General features: G+C 37.4%; 1 protein-coding gene across 4 annotated transcripts in view; it reads left to right on the top strand.

Annotated features, from left to right (window-relative positions):
* Positions 1-26,022, top strand: part of SLC16A9 (solute carrier family 16 member 9) — a 62,128-nt gene that overhangs the window by 28,219 nt on the left and 7,887 nt on the right. For 3 of the 4 annotated variants that reach the window (XM_057505886.1, XM_036895080.2, XM_036895081.2), the window contains 2 exons: positions 2,983-3,214; positions 15,803-15,946. In XM_057505886.1, the coding sequence (XP_057361869.1) occupies positions 3,019-3,214; positions 15,803-15,946 (340 nt within the window). In that variant the 5' untranslated portion in view covers positions 2,983-3,018. The remainder of the gene's footprint in view (positions 1-2,982; positions 3,215-15,802; positions 15,947-26,022) is intronic. The other variant, XM_057505887.1, reaches the window with a different exon arrangement.

Here is a 26,022-nt window from a genome sequence, read left to right as displayed (position 1 = left end):
CTTTACCTATTATCTGATGAAATCACAGCCAAGAGAATGACTTGGCAAAATCTGTGGGTGAAGAAGACTGTTGAACATGATTGTAAACCTGTCACAATGAACAGACACCTGCAGGATTAAGTGGGAGGCCCTGTTGTGGGTAGGGAGGTCAGGCCTTTGGCCTCCAAATCCATTGCCATGTAAACTGTTTTGAAATTTAGAAGGAAGGAACATTTTCAAATTCTCTTAGAATATCACTTTGATACTAAAACCTGGCAAAAATTAAAAACAAAAACAGACATATTTCACTTACGAATTTAAAAATCCCCCCTCCCCATATTAGACTGACATAATCAAGAGTACATGAACCAAGAAAGATTTAATCCAATAATTCAAGGATGGTTCAATAGTAAAAAATATAGATTTTACTATGTTAAAAGTTATAAGGAGAAAATTATAATCATTTCCCTATGCACTGGAAATGCATTTGATAAAATATAATAGGCATTCTTTATAGTAATACTCCAAAATTAGAAAATATGAATGCTTCTTAACTTGGTGAAATAAATCTATCTAAACCCCAGAGGCAGTACTGTGGCATTTGAAGGCATTTCTGCTAAAGTTAGGAACTAGACAAAGATGTTTATTTTTATAATTTAACAGTATTCAGGATGCCTTGTTAAATGCAAAAGCAGAAGAAGGAAATTAGAAGTATTAAAATTCAAAATGAGGTAAAACTATCACTGTTTGTAGATGATTATATAACTGTACTGAGTTATATATTGTATGTACCTAAGAGAATCACAAAAATTTGCAAACAAGAGAATTTGGTATGGTAATAGGATATAACAATAGCAGATAGATATCAATAGCTTTTATGCATACAAACAGAAGACAAGTCAAAGAAATAACTCCAGTTATAATATTAGGAAAAAGGATAAAATGCCTAAAGATTAAATAAAAAAGAAATGTTAGGAAAAACTTTCAACATTAAGAACACAGTAGTAGATTGGAATAAATGGAAAGGCACACCATTTTCTTACAAAGACTCAACATCATAAAAGGATCAATTTTCCTTAAATCAATTTATAAATTTAACTCAATCCTAATTGAAAACACCATCAGATTTCTTTAAGAACCAGACAAACTGATTCTGAAGTACACTGAAAGAAGTAAACAAACAAGAAGAGCCAAAAAAATATTGAAAAAGGTGTGCAGTGATGGAGAGGGAAGGAATGTAGTCCCATTAGATCTTAAAATATATTGAAAAGACTTAAAAAATGCCTTAATTAAACTAAGGTATTCATTAATGGTGAGTGAATAGACAGATCAATGGAACAGAATAGAAAACCCAAAACCCAGAAATAGACCCATATAAACCCAATAATTAGATAAGAATTACAAACAGCTTTTTACCTATGAAACAACACAATTCAGAGAATGAGGAGAAATGAAACACTGTTTTCAAACCAACAAATTGTCAAAAACCCAAAAGTTACACAGCACATCCAAAATTTCTGGGGATAATGTAAATTGGTTCAATCCCTTGAAGCCAATTTGGTAATACTAAGTACAATTACAATGTACATGTCTCTTGACCCAGCAATTCTTTTTATGGGTTTTTCCTAAAAGGTATGCACATATGCAAAAAGGCAGTGTATATATATATAAGGTCATTGTTTCTCATTATAAACCACTGGGACTGGTGAAATAATTAAGAGAAAGCCCTATACTGAAGCATAAAGCAGCAAAAAAAAAAAAAATGAGGAAGGTCACTATGCTTTGATGTGGAAGATATTAAGATATTTGCCAAGTGAAAAAAAGTAAGAAACATACCAATGTATATAACATAATAAAAATTAGAGGAAATCTGTGTCATAGTCAGCTTATTATGTATGCATAAACAAACTCTAGTTGGATTTGAAAGAAATAAGAAGTATTGGTTACTTGTGAAGGATAGGGGAGTTAGGTAAGAAATAGGTAGATTTTGACTGTATATACCTTTCATCCTTTCTTTCACTTTTGAAACATGCATGTTTTGCCTATTCAATAAGTAAACAAATAAACAGCCAAATGGTGAGACACTTTGTGTTTATTTCAAAAAGACTAAGGAAGCTCCCTATGTATTGATACGGAAAAATGTCAAAGATGGTAAGTGAATAAAACAAGGTTTGGAATAGAATATACAATATGCTACTTTCTGTCAAAAAAGAAATATAAGACTGCTTGCTTGGTTTTGCTTGTATATGCATAAAGAAACTGGGAAGACATTCAAGTTGGTGAGCACTGTGGTGCTATCGGTTCCCCTCTAGTCCCCCTTCAGGAATGAGATGCTTTGCCCAACTGCTGAGAGGACTGCTGGCAGAGGACCTTCAGCTGACAGCCCCTATGGGGGATGATTCCTGATTTGAAAAGAACCACCTCACCAAGGTCATGCCCTCTTCCTGGGGGGCCTGAATCCAGCAAATGGTTAACATGGGGATGTGAAGGGCCAGGTCCTCATGCTCAACTCAAGCAACTCTGAAGGGTCATCTAGACTTAGAATTCCCCTCCCCTAATATTGCATAGCTGCATATCTTGTCCCTCTTCCATGCCCTTCTTCCATAGGAAGAGAGCAGTCCTAATTAACATTCTTACTAAGTCTGCTTCCTGGGGAGCCCAATGCATAACAAGAAACCCAAACCAGTGATTTCTGTGCTTGGGTAGGGGTGGGAGCCTGGTGAATGGGACAAGGTTGGGAAGGAGACTTTTCACTCTGTGCCTTTTTATAATTAGTTTGTGTGTGTGTGTGTGTGTGTGTGAATTATATGGATGTATTACTTATTCAAAGCATTAATAAAAATTTTAAAGTTAACTTAATATATCAGTGATATTTTACACTTTTCCATGTATATTTTTAGAGGAACTTTTTATGTTTTAATTTATGAGGAGATATTTTTAATCCAACATACTGTGCCCTACTACACTCTAAATATGCTTTTCTTTTTGTTTGTTTTTGCTTAGACCTACAGAGAAACAGCTCCTTGATCTCACCTGACAATGGAATTTAGAAAGTCACCAGATGGTGGATGGGGCTGGGTGATTGTGCTTGTCTCCTTTTTCACTCAGTTTCTGTGTTACGGATCTCCGTTAGCCGTTGGAGTCTTGTACATAGAATGGCTGGACACCTTTGGTGAAGGGAAAGGAAAAACAGCCTGGGTTGGATCCCTTGCAAGTGGAGTTGGCTTGCTTGCAAGTAAGTGCACACCTCTATACTTCTCACTCATGAATCATCTAATTAGATTTGCTAAATCATTAACATGGTGCAAGGCATAAAAGCCTTTTTTAGAAAGTATAATTCATATTTTCTTGTTTTCATTGAGATTGTAGAACCACCATTTCGCTGTAATAAGTCTATGTGAAAATCCAGGAATTCTATAAGATATTCATTTATTTGCTATTATGTGCCAGGCTGTGTGCTAGATGCTGGATATGAAAGGATGAGCAGCAAAAACACGGTTCCTGCTTTTCAGAGGCTCGTAGTCTAGTGAGAGACACACATTCTCCCATGAGTAAAAAGGACAGAGGGAGATGAGGGCAGCGATCCAGGTATGTTCAATGAATTCTGATAACTGAAGGACCAAATGATCAGCAGTTTTATAAGCAGTTTCTATACGATTCATAATGACTCCTCTCTGATTCAGATACACTGTGATCAAGTCTCATGTTCTGCATTTGTGTCACCTGTGTAAGAATATTTGACATGGCAAACAGTAGTCCCATCTCACAGTGATGATGCTATTAAGGATTTTAATACAGTGTTATGTATGACATATATATGATGTATTTTGTCTGACTTTCATATAATGTCTCTGAAAGTAATATTCTTGATAAATGTTGACATATGTCGTAGCAGTGATTCCTAACATGTTTATAGAGAGAATGGTAGAGGGGTTTTTATTTTCCTTTTAAGGATTAAAATCATTTGACATTTCAATTTCTGTAGTAATGTAGTTGACCCTTGAACAACGCAGGAGGTTAGGGACACAGACACTGCACAGGTGAAAATCGGCATATGCCTTTTGACTGTCCCCCAAATTTAGCTACTAATAGCCTATTGTTCACAGAAAGCTGTACCCAATAACATCAATAGTCCGTTAACACTGTGTTATCTGTAGTATATATTCTTAGAATAAAGTAGATTAGAGAAAGGAAATGTTATTGAGAAAATCCTAAAGAAGCCGCCTGGGGGTTTTCTTCCGGGCCTCGGCCACTGCAGCTGCTTTGTGGGTTGGAGGCCCAGAGCAACCCGGGTGAGCAGAGGCGGTGGTGGGGTCCCTCCTCCTGTGCACGCTGGCCGGCCTGACATCGCAGAGCTCACAGCGGGGCGCAGGCAGAGCCGCGGCACGGAGGAGCAGGAGGACCCCTTTAGCCTGGCCAAGGAGTCCTGCTCAGGATCTGGACAAGTGAAAGGTTCACCTGGTGGAGCAAGTGCAGAAGCTCTCATTCAAAAGAAAGCACCTGACATTGACCGGGTGAAGTGTGAGGCTGTTTGCCGAGAGGGAAGAGAAGGGTTTTTGTTTGGGGCTAGGTAAGGTTTGGGCTGCTGTGACCCCTCCTGCTCGGTGGTGGCTGCCTGGGCGTCACTGCCCGGTCACGCCCCCCTGCCCCGGCAGAGAGCTGTTCTGCTTTCACTTCCCTTCTCTGCAGCAACGAGCAGACAGGCGTTGGTGCAGTTCAGGGGAGCCGCAGGCCCGTTCTTCTCAAATCCCCCTTTTGCTGGGCCGGTGGCCACCTAAAATGAGGAGCGAGTCTGTCAGGTTGGTCTGCTTTTTTTCCCCATGGGCCCTGGCCTTTCCCCCTGCCTGAGGCCCACGATGGCCCATTGGGCATAGCCTTGTGTTGTCACATCAGGTGCTGTGCCTTTTCCTTAGTACTTGTGTCAGCCAGAATGTTTAGTATTTTAAGAAAAACCAAACTTCCTTGCTTCCCTAAATATCCTGAGGTTAAGGTGTTAGTTATCATAGAACATTGAGAGGCTCCCGCCACTTTGAATGAAGACCTGAATTGAACCAAAAAAAAAGTACATTTATAGTATTGTACTGTATTTATTGAAAAAACCTGTGTGTAAGTGGACCCATGCAGTTCAAACCCACATTGTTCAAGGGTCAACTGTAGTTTGAACTCTGCAATAATATTTGTTGATCATCAATTTAACTGACTTGGAACTATTTAAGCACAGATGTGTTAAGATAGTAACCTTGATGTGGTCAGTAGCCTGGGGTCTCTTCCTGTATCTGTGAACTTGGCATGACTCTTTAAGCAAATCACAATCTCTATTATTATGGGGAAAATACGGACATTGCATGTGGTGATTTGCAAAGTATTTTTCAGTTCAGATTTCAGGAGAACAAAATGTGTTAACTATTCCTTCTTTTAATATATTGTCTTTCCTAATCACTACAAGGTTCTTCTTAAAACAAACAAAGCAAAACAAAAACAACTGCTTCTAATTGATGTATTGTTGAATTGATCTTGTTGAATTAAAAATAAGACTTGAAAAACAATGCTGGATCATCTGGCCATGTCAGATAACTAAACATAAACAAATGAAAATAATGCTGTCATTATGAGTTCAAGATAAACAGGAAAAGTCTGCCTAAGATTTGTTTGAAAGCATGTGGACTGTTTGTAAAGCTGTCAAAGTACAGTGGATGATAATTGATAGGTTAATAAAGGGGTTTGAAAATATTGGTTTCTGGAAAAGGGTCTGGTATGAAGAGGAGAGAATTTTTTTAATGTTTTCCAAGTAATCACCATTCCTATTAGCAAATACTAAGATAAATAGACGTGTAATTAATTACCTTGCCTTCCAGCAAGGGTCAAAGAATAATTGCAACACTATCTCAAATAGCACATACTCAGAGAACAAAGCTTCTTTTCACAATTCTGTCCAGGTAGAAGTTGAGGGTTCAGGAAAGCTGAGATTTCCTTAAAAACTGATGGGGCACTCTTGGTCCAAGCTGAGGTAGAGACTATGAAAGTGAAACTGTAGCTCTGTGCTTTCTCCAGCTTCACTGTTTCAAGAACAGGTACAGCCCCCTTAATTTATAGGCAGGACAAACTACATAATTTGTGAGCCCCAGTGCAAAATGAAAATGCAGAACCCCTTGTTTGAAAACAAGGAATTTTAAGACAGCAACACAGAGCAGTAAATCAAGTGCATGGCCTTTCTAAGAGCTGAATCCTGTGCAGCTGCACAGGTTGTAAGCCTATGAAGCCAGCCCTGCTTTGCAGCAGCTGGGGAGAGAGAGCATCCCACATCCCATTGTCATTCTGGCGAGGGACATCAGAGGCTGACGTCAGGAGACTGAAGTCAGGCTAATTCAAGTTCTGGCTCTGCCACTGTTCAGCTGAGTGATCTTATGCAAGTCACTTAACTTGCAGTGTCATCAGCAAAATGAGGTGGCATTGAACCAGCTAATCAAAGCTTTTGAAGATGAACACAGAATAAGGAGGGCTCAAGAATGAGGAAGTGGTGGGAAAAAAGTGATGGCTGAAGAGCTACCACTTATGGTTTGTGTATGTGTGTATACTTCAGTTGGTGTCCACTAAACATATGTTATGTTGGCCTACCTGGGCTCTTCATAGCAAAAATTAAGGGACAAATCCTGAAAACTAGTATTTGCAAGAGGGGTCTAACAATGTGTGAACCACATTAGCCCTTTACTTTGTTAACAACTTTGTTGTACAGAGAAACAAACAGATCAATACTACCTTAGAAATGAGGAAAGTGTATCTCATATTGGTGACCCAGATGGTTATCAGTGGTTCTTAGCCAGGAGATAGAATCATCTTTAGAAAAATGTCAGCATATTGTTGCCTGGATTTGATCCTCATACATTCTAATTCAGTCAGTTTTTGATGGGACCCACATACATGACATTTTTTAAAGCCCCCAAAGTGATTTTCAGTTGGAAACTACCACTGGCTTAAGCCCTCTTTTGTTGCATTTCAATCTTGCACTTTTTGATAATTCTCCAACATAGAATTTGTTTTGACTTGCTTATAAAGGGAGCTATTGTAGATTTCTGCCTCAATGTGGAACTGCTTAAGCCATGTAAATCATGAAAAATAAATTGTGTCCAATGATTCTGGTTCTGATGAAGAAAAACACATAAATAGACATCTTTGCATTTTTAAAAATAAAAGGTAAGCTATACATATAAATATACATATTTATATACATACACCTTTTAGATAAAAGGGAGCTTTACATACGTAAATATATAAATATATATATTTGCTCTTACATTCAGGAGTATGTGTGAATTACTTGAGCTGGACTAAATGCCAGTTTCCTACCCATCAGTGCAGTGGGAGGGATGAGCATTGCCCCAAGAGTCTTCATTATAACTAGCTCCCCAGAATATTCTGATGCAGGCAGGCCTTATCGTATCTGAGAAACAAGAGTTATTTTCTTTACCCAGTTTTGTCCAGAAAAGGCACAGTAGGTGCCATTCTCAGTTCTGAGATCTGACCTCTGGAGCTTTACCATTGAACAAGGTACAGAAGAATAAGTGCATTTGCCAGGCAACATACAAATTGTACATTTCTTATACTTGTCCCTGAAAATCCCCTTGTGTGCTTGTCTCAGAACCAGCTACTTTCACGTACTTGATCTTGGCTGATGATTGTAACAGTGCACTGAGGTAGGCATTATTGTCCTCAGGGTTTAGTGACCTGCCTGAAATAAAGCACATTCACTAAGAAGAAGTGTGACTCCCAAGGTCTGGCTTTTCTAACCTGTTAACCTCATCTACCTATCTATCCTCATCTTTTTTTTTTTTTTAATTTTTAATTTTTTTTTATTAAGGTATCATTGATATACACTCTTATGAAGGTTTCACAAGAAAAACAATGTGGTTACTACATTCACCCTTATTATCGAGTCCCTCCCCATACCCCATTGCAGTCACTGTCCATCAGTGTAATAAGATGCCACAGAGTCCCTATTTGTTTTCTCTGAGCTACACTGTCTTCCCCGTGATCCCACACTGACCATGTGTGCCAATCATGATACCCCACAATCACCTTCTCCCTCCCTCCCCAACCGCCCTCCCTGCCCCTCCCCTTTGGTAACCACTAGTCCCTTCTTGGATTCTATGAGTCTGCTGCTATTTTGTTCCTTCAGTTTTGCTTCATTGTTATACTCCACAAATGAGGGAAATCATTTGGTATTTGTCTTTCTCTTGCCTGACTTATTTCACTGAACATGATAACCTCTAACTCCATACATGTTGTTGCAAATGGTAGGATTTGTTTTCATCTTATGGCTGAATAATATTCCATTGTGTATATGTACCACATCTTTATCCCTTCATCTACTGATGGACACTTAGGTTGCTTCCATATCTTGGCTATTGTAAATAGTGCTGCGATAAACATAGGGGTGCCTGTGTCTTTTTGAATCTGAGAAGTTGTTTTCTTTGGGTAAATTCCTAGGAGTGGATCTATCCTCATCTTTAAATTGGAGATTTTAAAGGTTAAAATGAAAAACTTTATATGATTGTTGTGTAGAATAATTGAGATGGTGCTTAATGGATAGTAGGTACACAACAATATTAGTTACTAGAGAACAAGAATCACCCACAAATAAAATTATTCTCCTGAGCAGTTCCAACCCAGCTGTAGAACCTGCTAAAGAAAGGGACCCTTCAATAAGAAAGACAAAGACATTTCCAGGGGGGTCAGCAGGAAGGAGAACTGGAAATTTGCCAAGATTGTGCCTAAGCATCTGGAGATTGGAATTGGAAGGCCCACACCTCGTCTCTGACAAGCCTAGATTTGGGCAGTAGCTCACAGCATATTAGAACTATGCAAGACATGCAGTTCTTAACTTTACATTCCTCATAATCGTAATTATTAATTCTTTTCCTTTGAAACTTGAGTAATTGAGAAATTACTTCTTCCTTTTGGCTGAATTATTTGTCCAGATGATATTTGGCATGAATGAAACTGGGTGTCATGGATCCTACCTCTTTGAATTTTACATTGTAAATGAGCTCTCTATCACAACATATATCCATAAAGTCTCCTCCGTGCTAGGGATTCCAAGATAAAAGATATTATCCATGCTTATAAGGGATTTGCAGTCGCAGGGAAGAGACAGATATTTTAAAAAAAGATTATTGGTTATTTGAGACTTCGCAAATAACAAGGAGAATAGCAAGGGCCAGGCAATCCCCGGAGTTTTACAGAGATAGGTTGTGAGGTGGGCTAGACAGGAGGTTGAGCCATGTAAGGTGGATGATCAGAGAGAAGGCAGTCCAGGCAGAGTTTCTGTATATGAAGGCCTGGGGTCTGCACTGCAGATAAGTGTTCTGGCTGGAGAAGGAGGGTTGTGTTGGAAGGTATGATGATCTGTGTCGACATATCCCCCAGTTATTCAAGTGCTAATGTAGGGGTTGCTGTGAAGATGTGCTCAAAGTCCATAATCAGTTAACTTTAAGTAACTGAGATTATCCTAGATAATCTGGATGGAACTGATTCATTAAATCCATTAGAAGACTTTAAGAGCAGAAATGAGCTTCCCTAGAAGAAGAAATTCTACCTGCAAGCTGTAGCTGCAGCCTGCCGCAGAGCTCCAACCTGCCTTTCCTGTGGCTTGCTGGATGGGTGCTGTGCTTGCCTAGCCAGGCTTCACAGTCGGGTAAGCCAATTCCTTTTGATAAGTCTCGTTAACACATATCTCCTGATTACGTTTCTCTAGTTGAACCTGACTGATCTGGGAGGAATGGAAGGTGACTGAACTGGAGGGCTCTCCTTGCCTTGCACTATTTTAAGATGAGCTAAAGCACACTTTGGTTAGTCACCATTCTTCAAATTCAAGAAGGGTGGGGCCGTTTTTTTAGAGTAGAGTTGCTGAAACAGCAGGAGATCTTTTGTTCTTTATTTTTGTACTCCAAGCAGATTTAAAATTCTCTCCCCACTTCCCTTTTTTTGCTCATAAATTTCTCCAAAGGGCTTCAGATTGATAATTAGTCAGTAAATCTATCCTCAGGTTAGTACAGTGAGTCAGTATAGCCAATCTGACTTGCTGAGTGGGTTCTGAGTGCTGGCGGAGCTGAGTTTGAGCATAGATAAACAATTTTACCCCCAATTTAACTCCTTCAAGTAGGACTGAATTTCTGTTTCTACAAGGACTCTGTTGTGTTGGCCGCCTCCCAGTGTGCTAGGCATTTCCAGGATTGGTGAGAATAACTGGGATTTGGGTAAACTTTGTGCCATCTCTGTGTGTCACCAAACCAACCAGTAGACAAGGCGAGCAAGGATTGGAGGGGTGTAGGTCCTCGTGACCTTCTCTTCCTCAGGGAGATGAACCTGAGATTCCCGGTCTCAGCAGGAGCAAGGAGTGAGGAGCCTATCAGTTTGTCGGGCTCCCTGCATTGCAGGTAGAGGGGCAGGACTCTCCTGGGCCGAGCCTGCTCTGTCAGGAAGTCCTTACGGTGCTGCAGGCACAGAGCCTGGTTCCTCCTGTTTCACTTCTTACTGTATCATCAGCCCACTTCAGCTTCAAGGCAGCAGGCCTTGCCGTCCTACTACTCTTGGGACTCTGAAACTTTCTGGGAGAGAGAAGTGCATGGAAGTTGATTTATTTCCCAAAGTGCCAAATTTCTTTCCCTAAACTACCGTATAATAACTAATTGGAAAGCCACATTATATTTCTGTTCCCTCCATTTAGAATAAGTTTTCTTCACTTTGGTTGACATAACCATACTTCATAGCCCAGGTCAAAGCTCTGTTCCTCGGCCCATGGGGCTCCCCTTTTGGGAAATTGCAAAACACACGATTTGAACCTTTCTTTTGGTGCCTCATGCCCATGGCCTTGGTTTTTAAATTAACTCTTGGTGTGTGCTTATTTTGCCTTCTGGTTTAGGTCCTGGGCTGCGTGTGCTTCTCTGTATTCTCTTCTACCATTATATGAGGTTCCCGTGCTGTGCTGTCCAGTACAGTCGCCACTGGCCACAAATGTCTACTGAGCACTTGAAATGTGACCAGTTCAAGCTGAGATGTGCTTTAAGTGTAACAATTCCCCCTGGACTTCAAACAAAAAAGTAAAACAGTACAAAACAAAAGAAAGTAAAATATCTCATTAATGCTCTTGAATGTTGAAATGATAATGTTTGGGATATATTAGGTTAGATAAAATGTATTATGAAATTTAATTTTACCTTTTAATTTTTCTCATGTGGCTACTAGAAAGTTTAAAATTCTGTATGTGGCTCACATGGTGACTCCTTGTGTTTCCATTGTGTAGCACTACTCTAGTTGGATGCTTGGTAAATAATAAAGGAGTGACAATGATCAAATATTTACTTTGTTGTTTGATTAACCCAAACCTAAATATGTTACTAACATACTTCTAAATTTTAAGAAGTATATTCTTCTTCCATACTAATTTAACAGACAGCAAAATTTAATCATATTAAATTTACCCTAGAGGCCACAGGAAACAATTTCATCACTTTCTTGTAGATCTTTCTTGCTTCCTTAAAACAACTTATTCTTCTCATTTCTGAATTCTCCAGTGACCATAATAAAACACATTTTCAGTTGGAGTTCCATTTTCATTCCTTTATCATTTTCTCCTTGGCTGAAAATTATATCAATCAGTCTGATTTGTAAATGTCAATTAAAAAATTATTTTATATTTTTTGTTTTGTAGTAAAGAGGTTGCAGTGCTCAAAATCCCATCTTTATCCTCCTTTCTTCACTCTTCACTTTGTTTTATAGGTTTTCTCTTTGATACACAGGTTCTCACCATTTTGAGTAAAAGTGTCAGCATCATGCAAAAAATGTTGCCAGGCCACCATGCAGGAGAGTAAAACATCTTTTAACCCCAGAGTTCCATTGCCTAGAAAGGCTAGAGTGGTTCACCGCTTAGTGCCCTGCACTGTCACCTGCCATCCTTAGACCATTCTTCTGTGCTGACTGCCAGCTCTACTAATTACCATTTAGTTCAGGATTTTTAGTTCAATCAACCAGTCAAGATTAGTCTCCCAAATAGAAGGTAGTGATAGTAATAATGTAATAATCCTAAACAACAATGTACATACAACTGTAAGTTCAAGAAAAATGTTCATTTAAAGAGAAATAAATGTAAAGGCAATGATATCGTGTGTGTGTGTGTGTATGTATCACATTTTATTCTGCAATTTTATCCTTCTCACTTTTTTATTAAAATATTCCTTCTTCTTTAATGAAATGGTAGTAATAAATGATGGTTTTACATTTAAAAAAATGACTTTACTTGTTAAAATATTAAATTGGCAACTGAATGATAAAGGTCTCCCCCTCCCTTTTTCTAAAATTTTATAAGTCCCAAGGGGTGGAATCACTGGTTCATATGATGGGTTAACTAACGTTTGTTCCAAGGTCCCTTCTGCAAAGTGAAAGACCTGAGGCATAAGAAATCTCCCCTGAGAGTAGTCCTTTCATTTAATTCACCTCCTGAAGCTAGTCCAGTACTGGGAAGAAAACTATGGGTTAGCAGCTTGGAAAACTTGCCTGTGATTACAAAGAGCTCACACCTAAATGCGTCATGTTTTAAGGCTGTGAATTAACAGTCACTTCCAGTTATTGATGAAATATGGAGCTATTTTGGTTTTAGCTCCATGTAAATAGAATCTAAAAATTTAGATTCTGAGGAGGAAAGAAAACTAATTTGCTCTAAACTTTTAAACTCCAAAATGAGCACAAGTGTTATGTTTTCATCTGTCATAAATTCATAAAACTGCTTAAACATAAAATACTAACAAAAGTAGTTGGTGTTCTTTACTAATATTTTGATATCTGGAAACAAATGAAGGTGCCAATTGAAATACTCAGTTGGGTTGAATTTGGGGCTGCTTTGGCCTTAGCGCTGTCATTGATTTGCTATGGATTCTTGGCCAATTTACAGGATCTTTCTGAGCTCCAGTTTCATTATTTTTAAAATGAGGTGTTCGGGACTCTTTCCAAGCCCTCCTTTAGCTGTAGAATTCTTTGTCTTTAATCTCTGACTTCAAGTTATTTTTCTCTAAGTTTGCAGCAGGTGACTGTGAAAATAGAGAAGTTTAAAAAACAGTTTCAATTTGCTGTTTTTATCTATCAATAAATTTCTGCTCAAATCTTCCTTAAGCTTAATTTTCTTTTTCAAAGAATTATGTGTTGGGCAAAAATTATTTAAGAATTTATCAAATAATTGATAATAATATTACATGTTTTATAAAATAGTGGTTTTGCTTGTACATGCTATGAAAATTATTACTCTTCCTCCCCACCCCTAGCTCCCCAAACTCTGGGTCTCCTCGAGGAGTTAACATGTATTAATGAGCATAGATTAAAATCTTACTTTGAAGATGGCACTTGAAACTTATCAAGTATGCCAGTAATAATCTGTATTTCAATTCTGTTGTGCTTATTAAATTTCTCAACACTGACTCTCAATGTCAACACAATTTGGTAAACAATAGAGAAGGAAGGGTCATGCCTTTATGAAGTCAGATATTCATTTATGAAATATGACTCAAAATCATTTTTATTTTTGGAGTATCTAAGTAATTCTCATTGGATGTACAGACAGTTCAACTATTGGATGATAAATTTGGTCTTTCAATGAATTTTCCTTTTAAAACACTGGCACAGAATATCCCCCTCTGTTGTAAAAATACATTAGTCTGCTTTTCTATACCAGCTTGCTCAAGATGGCCTGAAATGGCAGGGGCCAATTCATGACCAGGGAGGAATGTGGGAGAGTCACAGGGGTGAGACCCCTATGGTGTCTCAGTGGTCAAAACCTGGTCTTAAATATGCACTTAAGAGATTCTCTGGTATTGGCAAGAATGTTGGGCTTGGGGTAGTTGGATCCTGGCTCTACCACTTACAATGATACTAACATCATTTCTCCAAGGTTACTAAAATCTTTTTTAATCGAAGTAAAAGGTATATACAGAAAAGTGTGCATATCATGAGAGTGTATCTTGATGAATTTTTTACAAACTGAACACACCCACATAATAAGCACATTCACATCAAGAAACAGAATGTGAGTGGTGCCCTGGAAGATGGACTGTGCTCCCTTCTGGCTGTAACTCCCTGTCTGCTATCAAAGATAACCACTATCCTGACTTTTAATCATAGATTAGCTTTGTATGTTTCGTACTTTTTGTAAGTGAAATTACACAGTGTGTACTTTTTTTGTGTTGGACATCTTTCACTCCACATGTTTGTGAGATACATCCATGTTGCTATGTGTGGTTGTAGATCATTCTTGTTTCCATACAATTGTCCCTTGTATGAATATACCAGATTTTATTTATATATTCCACTGCTCATGAGCATCTGGGTTTCCAGGTTTGGCCTACTATGAAGAGTTCTGCTATGAACATTTATGTATATCACTTTTGGCATATGTGTCTCTGTTGGATGCATACATCGAAGTGAAATTTCTGGGTTATATGGTGTGCTACATTCAGCTTTAGGAGATGATGGCAGCAGTTTTTGAGAGTTGTGGTTTCTCCACATTATTGCGAACACTATTTGTCTTTAGCTATTCTGGGGAGTGTGTTTTTGAAAAGCTGGGGATAGTAATTCACACTTTGAAGGCTGTTGTCAACTCAGTGAAGGGGTGTTTTCCTTTGCTTTCAAATCCTGGGCTCTTTCTTCCACCATGGACATGGACAACCTCTCTGAGTTCCATGTAAATGAGACTATTAGGATAAATAATCCTCCATGTCCTTTTATTTCTAATATGCTAAACTCTGTAGTTGTAGCTACTTCGCAGGTACAGGGCTAGTGGGGAAAACTTGCACAATCACTTAAGTCCTGTTACGTGAGCAGTTGTATATGCATGTGAACAGATGCATAGAACTTGTATGCATAAAACAGATCCAGGGAATGGTCACTTTTACCTGTCAGTCTCCAGTACACTTCCCCAAAATTCCAGGTTATGGGTGGAATGCAGGACAGTTATTACTGACAGACCCATACCTGGATGGATAAGGTCCTTCTCCCTGTGGCCCCCCTGTCAGAATATTCTCTAGAAAGGCTGTAATCCCCTCACCCCAACCTGATTCCTCTGTTGTATTCAGTCAATCATCAAGTTCATTTTCATCCGCACCAGTTATATGACCGGCCTTGTGCTGGAGAGGAGCTCTGGGTAGGGCAGGTGGACGGAACGTGCAGGAGACAGAAATCCTCAGAATAGTGTGACGGTTAAGACGGTGGGTTCAGGAGCCAGACTGCCTGGGTTTTCACTTCTTCCTCTATCACAACTCTGGGGGCTGCTGCTTCCACTCTCATGGCCACAGGACTAGCTTACTTGGGCCAGGCCTTGTGATCTGCGTTACCTCTGTGCTCTTCATTTGTCCTCACAAAAACACTATGAGGTGGGTACTATTACTATTCCAATTTTCAGGTGAAGAAATTGAGGCACAGATGGATCAAATAAGTTGCCTGAAATCAAACTCTGGCAAGTAGGTGAGCTCAAATTTGAGTAAGACTCCAGAACACCCATTTCTTAATTGCATGAACTTGCCATCCTGAAAGTTTAATTTCCTCATCAACAAATGAGGATAACAATAGTATCACAGGGCTACAGTGAGATTAAAATGAAATGAAATTGTTTATGGGAAGTATCTCTCACATAGTGTCTGGCGTATAAGTAAACACATAGATGTTTATTATTAGTGTTGTTATTTTATGATGGAAAGAATAATTTTAAGCTTACAATGGGGTAGACCATATGATTGTGGGAAGGAAATTATTGTTAAGTAAGTGAAGGTTTCATGTATTATTTTAGGTCCTGTCTGCAGCCTCTGTGTTTCTTCATTTGGAGCAAGACCAGTGACGATCTTCAGTGGCTTTATGGTAGCCGGAGGCCTGATGTTGAGCAGTTTTGCTCCCAATATCTACTTTCTGTTTTTTTCCTATGGCATTGTAGTAGGTAAGAAACCTGGTCACTGTCACCTTCTAAGTCGAAGAGTTAAACATCCTTTTATCAATGTTAGATTTGTTATTCAGTTAATATAAGAAGTGAAAATCCTCAGTTATAATTAACTTTCAATGACCATTTCACCAAAAATTGTTGCTTTAGTAAGATGTCTGCCTGGTGATTCAAAATATTTGAAAGGATAAATAAGTATTAACAATGCACATTATGATTTCTTGCAAGGCACAGGAAGGTTTTTCGTTTCAGCACTTGCCTCTAAAGCATGAAATGGGAAAGACAGTCGGGGGAAGCATGAGTCTTATCTGTTATTGACATCTGTCACTTCTCACTGACTTAGGAAGTGGTCTCTTTCCTAGGGAGTGGTTAAACAGCCCTCTTCTGAGCTGTTTGTGTTCTAAACATCCTGCTTTTCCAGGGTCCCAAGTCACAAAGTCACAGCAGAAATAAAAAGTAGATTTTAAGACATGGAATTATTATTACTTTTTTAAAGCCTGAGTAGTGGGAACGATTGATGGTACTCTTGGTTACAGGGGAGGAAAAGTAATGGGCTCAGGGCCTGAGAACACTGACAGTTGTACAGTGGATGCTTTTGTGATTTGTTGTGCTAATTGGATTCAATGTTAAACATCACCAGTCTCAATATTCTTAAGAGCTGTTGATAAGGAATTTCAAAATGATGATTCCAGCTTTCAATGTTTTTTTCATAGTGTCTAAGAGTCCAATTTTGTTGACTACCAATATTCATCTTTTTTTTTTTAACTTGAGACTATTTCTCTAATAATAGATTATAGAAATAATAGCAGTGAATATTCATTGAGTACTTACTATGTGCTAAGTGCTCTATCTGATCTCATTGAATTTTTACAAGAATCCATTTTATGGAGAGAGAATGTAAAACTCAAGAGAACTGAAATTACTAACTAAAGCCACATAGCAAGGACACTTGGGGTTGAATCTACTCAGAGTAGAGCTTGACCTCTTTACCTTTTTGTAATTGTTTTCATTGCTTTTAGAATCGTAAAGTTCATTTTAAATTTAAGTATATACCCTAATACTACTCAAACCTAAATCTAAATAAGCAGTTCACATGTTATTTCTTTGAGAACAGGTAGAATATGTTTGATATTTTCTATTCCCTGCTTAATACAGTTTTGAATCTGTAGATGCAAATCCTGTTAAAATTTGAGAGTCTTTGTTGAATAATTATTTTGCATTCTTGTCTAAAATCATAAAAATAAAAATGTAGATATCTGGGTTTATGCAAAAACAATGGCTGATTCCTTTAGGACAAGCCCCTTTGTACATAGAAAATTAAATCATTATCCCATTGGTATGATTTGGGCATTTTCCCTAAAGTCTGGACTACACATTCAAAATTTCAAGGGACTTTACTCCTACACATGGTTTCAAGGTTAATCTAGGTACAGCCTTTGTGAGTACAAATCCAAGTTGTTACTGGCTTAAGAACTGATGAAAAGTGAGTGATACCATAGTGATACCGGGGTTCTTGTTTGCAGAGTCAAAGAAGGAACACCCAATGTAGGAGAGCCAGGGAGGTTTTTATTGAGAGATACAGTGAGAGGACAGAGATCCTGGGTCACATCAGGAGGGGACAAGAGAGCCTATAGTGGTGCATTGTCTAGGGGTTTTATAGGGAGTTGAGGATTTTTGAGAACATTATAAAGGGCTTAAGGGTGTGGACTTGTTAAATGGTCCCTGAATATTTAGAATTAACTTAACACAAGCAACTTCCTGCTCTGATTTCTCCCTGAGATACCAGCATCTTGGTCTGGGAGCATATCAAACAAGGCTGCCTACCCAGCCACCCAAGGTGGGCTGAGGTATTGTTTGCTAAAGAGTAAGTTAAGAATCCTACTTCTTAACTTCTTGGGTATTAAAGTGCAATCTTATTTAAAGTGGAATTCTTCCTGCCTTTTACTATGTTGTTTACAGCTGGGCCTGCATGTTAAATTAGTTGCCCAGGTTGCAAATCACCTCATCAGGTCTGAAGGAGGAAAGACAGCACATAGGCGTGGGCCTTTTAGCATGCTAAGGTGAATCTTACACATAATTACAAATGAACAAATGCTACTTTTCTTTATCTGGGAAATATTAACTGATCTGACTGAAGAATGACTTTAGAGCTTAATGTTAGAGTTTTGGTAGGGGATTTCCTTGCATGTAGTTACATTGCTGTGACTGTGATTTTCCTACCTTGCTTTTTTCAGAGGCCCTCACCTTATTCTGTCTAAGCCCATGGTCCCTGTCTCAATAGCATTTGCATTACCTAGAGATAAAAATGAATTTTTAAAAAGAAAAAAATTATCTTATACTATATGTCTAAGATTTACATACATTTTATTGTGTTGGAAGAATATTAAGGATATATATAGAAAGAAAAAGAAAATTAACTCCCATAACTAAATTTCAAAATTTCTATAGCAATGAAGAGAGCTTTACCAACCTGTGAAACTGATTTTGATTTGGATATGTTGTTGGAAACTTTTAAAAGTTAACCCTGCCATCCCTCCCCACCTGTATAAACTCATGACACTCAATTATTAGATAGGATTTGATATTAGTCTTAGTCTACTCTTTGGCTGCTGCTGGCAGTATTGGGGTTACAGGGCTTTCCTTACTATGGTAACTCATACTCCAAGGCCAAGGAACAACTATAAAGGGTTATGGCAGTTACCATGTACGTGTGCTGCAGTTAAGTATCAGGGACCAGGGAAATGACCATTGGATGTGGACCCACTGTGAGCCAGACCTGGGCCATGATCCCATATATTCCTGACTCCTATATGACCCCACACTAAGGGAAGGTCATGTACATGCTTTAGGCCCTGAGTTAACAAGCCGGCTCCAACAGTGTATCCAAAAATGCTCAAAAGGTGTCCTACTGTCCCTTGTGTGCAATTACCTAAATAAGTGGCTGTAGTTATCTTTGGGGAAAGAGTCAGTGTTTCATTGTCTATATATTTGTCTCAGCATTTGTTGTAATATCCTTCCTCCTGGAATCCAGACCTCACCTTCAGTTAATGGGTCTGGGACAGAAAAAAGAGCTCAGGTCCAAGGACTATCGATAACTCTGATTTGGCAATAGGTCCTGAATCCCTGTGACTGAGAAGAAATTGTCAGCTCATGAAGAGAGCACAGGGCTTTGGGTCAGGACCCATAGTTTCTGTGAGCTTGAGCAAACCCCTTGATCTCATGAATGACTGTCCCCTCCTCTGTGAAGGGAGGCTAACAAATCTACCTAAGATAGGTCTTGTGAGGGCTAAATGAAGTCAAGCAAAATATAAATAAAAATAAAAGAAATAAAAGAATTGAGTTGGGTTTCAATTAATTAAAAAATTGCTCACTCTGGTAATTATTCTCTGAAAATTAGTCCTTGCTAGCAGGTTATTAACTTAGACTGGTTGACTTTTTTGGGTTTTATTTCATCAGTAAACTCATACTATAGGGCTCATAAAATATTTGTGGGATAAATAAATGGGATACTATTTCCATTCTGTCACCATTTGAAATAGAGTATCCAGTTGAAAAGGAAGTGACCGGAAACTATTACATAATCTAAACCCATTCTCCTTTCTGTATTATGAGTTCCTTAGAAAAAACAAAAAACATTCAGTCTAACGATGCCATTCATCGAGCACAAGTTCTGTGCGAAATTGTATTCTAAGCACTTTGATTTGTCTAGAGTTAACTAGATGTTCTCTTAAGATAGACAGTATGGCAGAGGGAAGGAGCAAGCGCCAGCCAGCAGTCTCCTGGTGGGACCATGAGGGTTGACCTGATCCGCCTGCCAGCTGTGTGACTCCAGACAAGTTACTTAACTTCTGTTTTGTCATTTTTTAAATTGAGTATAATAATAGCATCCATCTTATAGGATTTTGTGGATGATGAGATAATGCAATAAATATTAGCTAGCAGAGCCAATATTATTAGGTTTGTGACCTCAGAAAAATACTCAATCTCCCTGAGCTTCCATTTTCCTTTTTTATGAAGTGGGCCTAAAATGACTTCACAGAGATATTGTGAATGTTTATGAGATAATGTATATAGAGAGGCACAAAGAGGTGTTTAATACATATTTGTTCCCATCCCCTTAAATTCCTTTCTTATCTTTTATTTCAAGACCACAGCAGCAGTTTTTGCTGCTGAATGAGCTTTTTAAAATGAGAAGTATTTGTATAGAAGATTTAGAATTTAGAAAAAGAAAACAAAGTTGTATGGTATGTTTAATTACTACATGAAATATCAAAAGAATACTATGGTAAAAGAGTTGGGATAATTCTGTTTCATCATTTAATTTAAAAGAATATCATCTTGAAAGTGTGATGTTATCTTAGCTACCAGATTTCTTTTCTCTTACTGTCATCTTGACTTTTGGAAGAAGTCAATTTTCTCCTCCATTTTCTTGGTAATATCTGCATATGGACTGTATCTGAATCACCCATTGATATCAGGGGAAAAAACCGCATTTACAGATAATCTGGTTCTCTTACTCTAAGTATGGCAGATGAGACAAAGGTCCTTTCCTGTACATTCACTTTAGCAGTTAGGGTTTTATGAGCCTTTTTTTTTCTTTGTTTTGTTTTTAATGGTTATATCATTAAAGATAGTCTTTCATCTTTCATGGATGTTCAGTTATAATAAGGAACTATGATTTTCTAATTAGTTGAGGCTGTATCTACATGACACCATAGTACTCAGATGAAAAGGGAAAAAAAATATATCAATGTAATGGTGTATTTTTAGTACTTATATTCCAAGTACAGATACTAAATCTTTTGTATTTTTTTATGTCTCTTAATTCTTAATTATTCTGTGAGATTATTTCAAAGATAAGGAAACTAATAATTAGAGAGTTTAAACAAACTCTCAAATTCCCAAAGTCACCCTGCCAATATGTGATAGCGTTGAATCAAAGCCTGCCCTATTCCCAAGCCTGTGCTCTTAAGTCAATGTGATGTTCACGGTAATCACGTTATGCATATAATGTTTAGAGCCACACCAATCAAAAAGCTAGCCAACTGGGTGTACTTTTTAACTTTCTATGCAGATGTGTTAAGCTAGAAACATACAGTACCTAATTTGGGATACTCTAAAATTACTTATCTTTTTCATCATTTTAAGTTACATTCTTACAACTTCATTTCCTAAATAGATATTTCTGGAATACTATATGCAATTTGGTTAGGATGATAAATCATATTGGCTCAGCTCTTCTAAGAATTGTTCAAAAGCTTATTCTAGAACATACAGAAGGAGAATTCCCCCAAATGACCATGAGGCAAGTCCTCGCACCTCAGTGACAGCTGCCACGGTTTGCCCAGGACAAAGGGGCCTCCACGCTGTGAACCACTTCCAGTGGCCAAACAGGGAGAGGCCCTGGGCGCTCCTCCTCTTTCCCAACACAAAGTCTGGGTCTGTAGCTTCACCTTGATCACTTTTTAAGATTGCCATCTTAGAGTGTTCTGCTAGTGTAATGTTTCCTTTTCATAAGAATATTGCTGCAGCGAGAAATTTTCATATGTAAGCACAGGGGCTCGAAAGTTGTCTGTCAATTACACACAAAAATATGTATGTAATGAAAATATATTTAAAGATAATTCAGACACTTTTTAAATATGTACATGATTTCAAATATTTTATTGCTTGTCTCCCTAAAATAAATCAAAATTCCATTTTGTGTGATTTTATTCATATGCTAGTTCCTTAGAAATGCTTGCTTTATATATTCTGAATTAGAAGCATTTTATATTTTTAGAATGTTTTAATTTAATTATGTTATCTACTTATAACTCTCATATCAGCTTAATTGATCTAGATTTTTTTTTAGTTTATAGACAATGATGAGAAGGATGAGGCAGTTCCGAGTGATTGCTTAAAGCATCATCCTATAGGGCACAGAAGTTGTAAATTCGTTGTAACTTTTTTTCGAACCATATAATTCTAATTCTTTATTTCTAATGATGTGATCCTATCACATGAATTATTGTGAAACTAAAAATAGTTTAATATTTTTAAAGCAAGATTTAATTTTTGGTCTAAGTAAAGAACCAGCATCATTTAATTGGAAAGCAGATCAAAAGATATTATTTTTAAAATATGTGGAAACATTTGCACACATATATGCACACATACCTATAGTGGGTGTGTATGTTTGTTATATCCACAGAGAAAATGAGATACAAAAAAGAGAAAAATGCAAGAAAGGGACAGAATAAAAAGAGATAGGAGTGGTTGAAATTAGCCATTAAAACTGGGGAAGTCAAATGTGACGTGTGGGAAAAGGTAATAGAATGACTTCTCTGGGGAGGCTCATACAGCAGACTTTTAAAAAACACATGCTCTGTGCCAGGATTCAGACCTGAAACCAGGATACGTGAATGAGTAAGACACAGCCTGCCCTCAAGTCACTTATTGTCCTGTTGGGGGAGTATGCTGGTAGATACGTTACTCAATTCAGGAAAACAATAGCAGTAGTAAAATGAAACCAATGTTCAGTGCTGGTATAGTATGTACAAGTGGGTGAGAGGGCTGCTGAAGGAGGCTTCATGTAGCAATTTATACTTGAGCTGGGTCTTGAAGAACAGGTAGGAAGTGGTCAGATGGGCACAGGTTGGCAAGGGAGTGAGGGTCTGGTGGGAGGACATTCTAGGAGCTCAAAAGCTCAGAGGCATGGGATACAATGCATAATAGTCTTTTAAAAAAAATTGGTTAAGGAATGCCCAAGTCGTGTAGGGAGTTGCAAATATGTCAAAACATGGTGTGCTACAGAGGCAGGATGAAAAAGGGTTTTATGTAGGCTTTACTGCAGGAGTGTGATGTGATTAGAACTTTATGATAGCAGGTTAGAGACAGATTGGCAGAAAAGTAGTGGTGGCTGAGACAGTGATTAGCTAGGCCGTGGTTCAGATCAGAAAAGACGAGGAAGTGAACTGAGGCAGTTCCAGTGCTGAGAGAGAGAGAAGGAGGCTGATAATTTAGGCAGTGGGTTTGATAAAGACCTTTGTGTCTGGTCTGATCTTAGGAGATGAGGGAAGGGAGGCCTCTGAAGTTAACAGTCTCACCCAGAGGTGTGAAATGGAGCATAAGGTGTGAAAAGGAAATATTAGAACATGCAAATATATCTAGTGTTTGCCTGTTAAAGAGAAAAGATTGTATTTTACTACTGTTTATGCTTTGAATTGTTAGAGATAGTATAAAAATTATTATGCTTATACTGGAGGTTGATGCTTAGAAATTTTTCACTAGTAGGAATCTGATAAAAAATTATTGGAGACCAAGAAATGCTTTAAGGCAGTAGCTTCCAACCTCTAAATTCTTGGGACCCTTTATGTTCTTTTACTTAGGGTCCCAAGATGCTTTTGACTCTATGGATTATACTTGTTGATATTACTCTGTTAAAATGTACTGTATTAAAAGCTGAGAAATTTAAAAATATTTGTTTAGTAATTCATCAAGATAAATACAAGCCCAGTACATGTTAATATAAATAACATACTTACTATGAAAAGTAATTATTTTCCAAAACAAAACAAAATTTACTGATCAGAGCAGCACTGTTTTACACTTTTGCAAATCTCTGTCATGTCTGGCTTCAGAGAAGACATCTGGTTTTCATATCTGCTCTATACTCAATCAGCTGCAATATGTTTTTTTGATTTAAGTGTATAAAGTAAATCTGGTCTCACACAAAGATGTAGTTGGAAAAGGAGTTCTTACTAGCCTTTTCAGATAACTGTAGATATTCTACCAAAACTAAGTAAGTGGTAGTTTTTCCAAAGGTTAATTGCAATGTGGAACCTGATGCCACATCAATATGCTTTTGATACTCTGTTATATTAAATCCATTTATTTTGTACTTTCAACTGATCTTCATTAAAGCCTGATTTTGTGATACCATGAATTGATTATTTGAAAAATGTTGGTTCACTGAGTTATGCAAGAACTTAAAATGTTGCTGTTTCCTTATATGTCAAAAGTCACTTTTGTTAGTATCACCAACAAAATCTTTATGTATTAGAAAACTGTCAAATTCATGGTGATGGACACAGTTTTCCAAAATTCTAATTTTGGTAGAAAACTCAAAATTATCATTGGTAACAAGTACTTTCAGTTGTTTCCTTTGTTAGTGTGTCTTCAAGCAAATATTGTCAAAAACTTAAGTCTTAGTAAACATTGTTTGTCAGGCATCCTTTCAAATACAAACAGGATCACATGGAAAAAGTGTCTCTTTTAGCTGGCTACTAAAACAATCACATAAGTGCTTTTCCTTGCAACTGTCATAATTCAGATGAAACATTTCTTAAAAAGTTTGTTGTTTTTACTGTAAGAGTGTGGTGATGAAGCATTTAAGGTGAAAAGATTGGCACCAATACCTTGATTTGTGCTAAAGCTCTTGCAGTTTTACTATCTCTTTTGTACCATCTTCATAAATGTAAGCACAATGAAAACAGCAGAGAACATGTTAGTATTAGAGTCTCCCTTATTCATGACTGATATGTTCCAAGTTATACGTACATACATACATACATACATACCTATGCTAAAGTTTAATTTACAAATCAGGCACAGTAGTAGCTTAAAATCATAACTAAAAATAGAATAGTTGTAACAATATACTGTAATAAAAGTTAGGTGGATATGGTCTCTCTCTCAAAATACCTTATTGCACTGCACTCACCCTCCTTCTTTTGACAACGTTGAGTTGATAAAATGCCTATGTGATGAGAAGAGCTGAAAGACATAAGCACTGAGACACAGCATTAGGTTACTATTGACCTTCTGATGACATGTCAGGAGGAGGATCGTCTGCTTCCTGACAGCGGTTGACTGTGCGTGACTGAAACTCTGGAAAGTGAAACTGAGTAAGGAGGGTCCACAGTATTATGAAAATAGTTTTGAATTCATGGGTTCTGGTAAAAGATGTTGGGAACTCTAGGGATTCTTTAATAACTTCTGGTTTAAAGTCATCCTGATATGGATGATGCTTCATTCTGGTTTTTGAAATATTTGAGGAAAAGCCAGTTCAAATTTTTGCTCCATTAAAAAACAAATGAGATAAGCTTATCTGAAACCCATGGCCTTGAAGTAATTTTTAAAAATGTCTTTCTTTTTGGTCTAAGGTTAAAAGTTTAAAAGTTGCTCTTTCAGCTTTTCTGGCATTGACATTTAGTGATCAGAGTGTTATTTTTTTTACTTGTCCCAGTGCCTAACATTTGACAGAGTCCTGACAATCAAACCACAGGAAAGGAAATCCACTCCCCCTCCAGAGGCGTTCTGAAGTTTCAGTTAAGGGTGACATTGTTTTGGCTTCACAGTTCAGAAACAGTTCTTATTTCATATCTTGAAGTATCCTTACAAATAATGACAACTTACAAATCAATCCAATTCATGTTTAAATTAATGAGATAGTATTTTTCCCTAAATCATACAAAAAGTGTGCTCATTTTAAAATATTTTTTAAAAATGTAATTGTTTTCTTCTATTTCATTTTTTTAAGAAAACTTTTTTGGTAACCACGAATGTATCTGAGTCCTGGGTTGTTTCAAATGTTAAATTCCTAAAATATTTATGCAATATACTTGTTAAGCCCATGCATTCTTTCTAATTAGTCCCAGTATGAATTTAAAGTAATGAAAATGATCTTAGTAATTCACCTAAGGGGCCATGAGTAAAATTTGTTTTTAGATTACTGAGTGATTTTTATATGTGTTGTTTATAAAGTGATCCTCAAATCCTCAAGAGGATGTTATAAAAGAAAAGCAAAAAGTTATGAGTTACAGCCAGAGGAAAATTTTGTGAAAACAAACTGAGGTTATCAGGTACTGATCACTGGGAGGAAAAGATTAATAAACAAAAGCCTTGGAGAAGATCTGGGAATAAATATTGCTCTTGAGTCTTAAGAAAAAGAAATTTTGTTGCATTTTTTTAATTACAAAAAAATTTCAAATTTATAGAAAAGGAGAGAATAGTATAGCAAACAACGAAATGCTCACCTCTTACACTTAACAGTTAATATTTTATTGTATTTGTTTCCTCCTTTTTTTTCAAAT

The sequence above is a fragment of the Manis pentadactyla genome, chromosome 8 (genome assembly GCF_030020395.1).
Source record: "Manis pentadactyla isolate mManPen7 chromosome 8, mManPen7.hap1, whole genome shotgun sequence".
NCBI classification, from domain to species: Eukaryota; Metazoa; Chordata; class Mammalia; order Pholidota; family Manidae; genus Manis; species Manis pentadactyla.
Note: the sequence above shows the minus strand (reverse complement) of the source record. Positions and strands in the feature narration are given on the sequence as shown.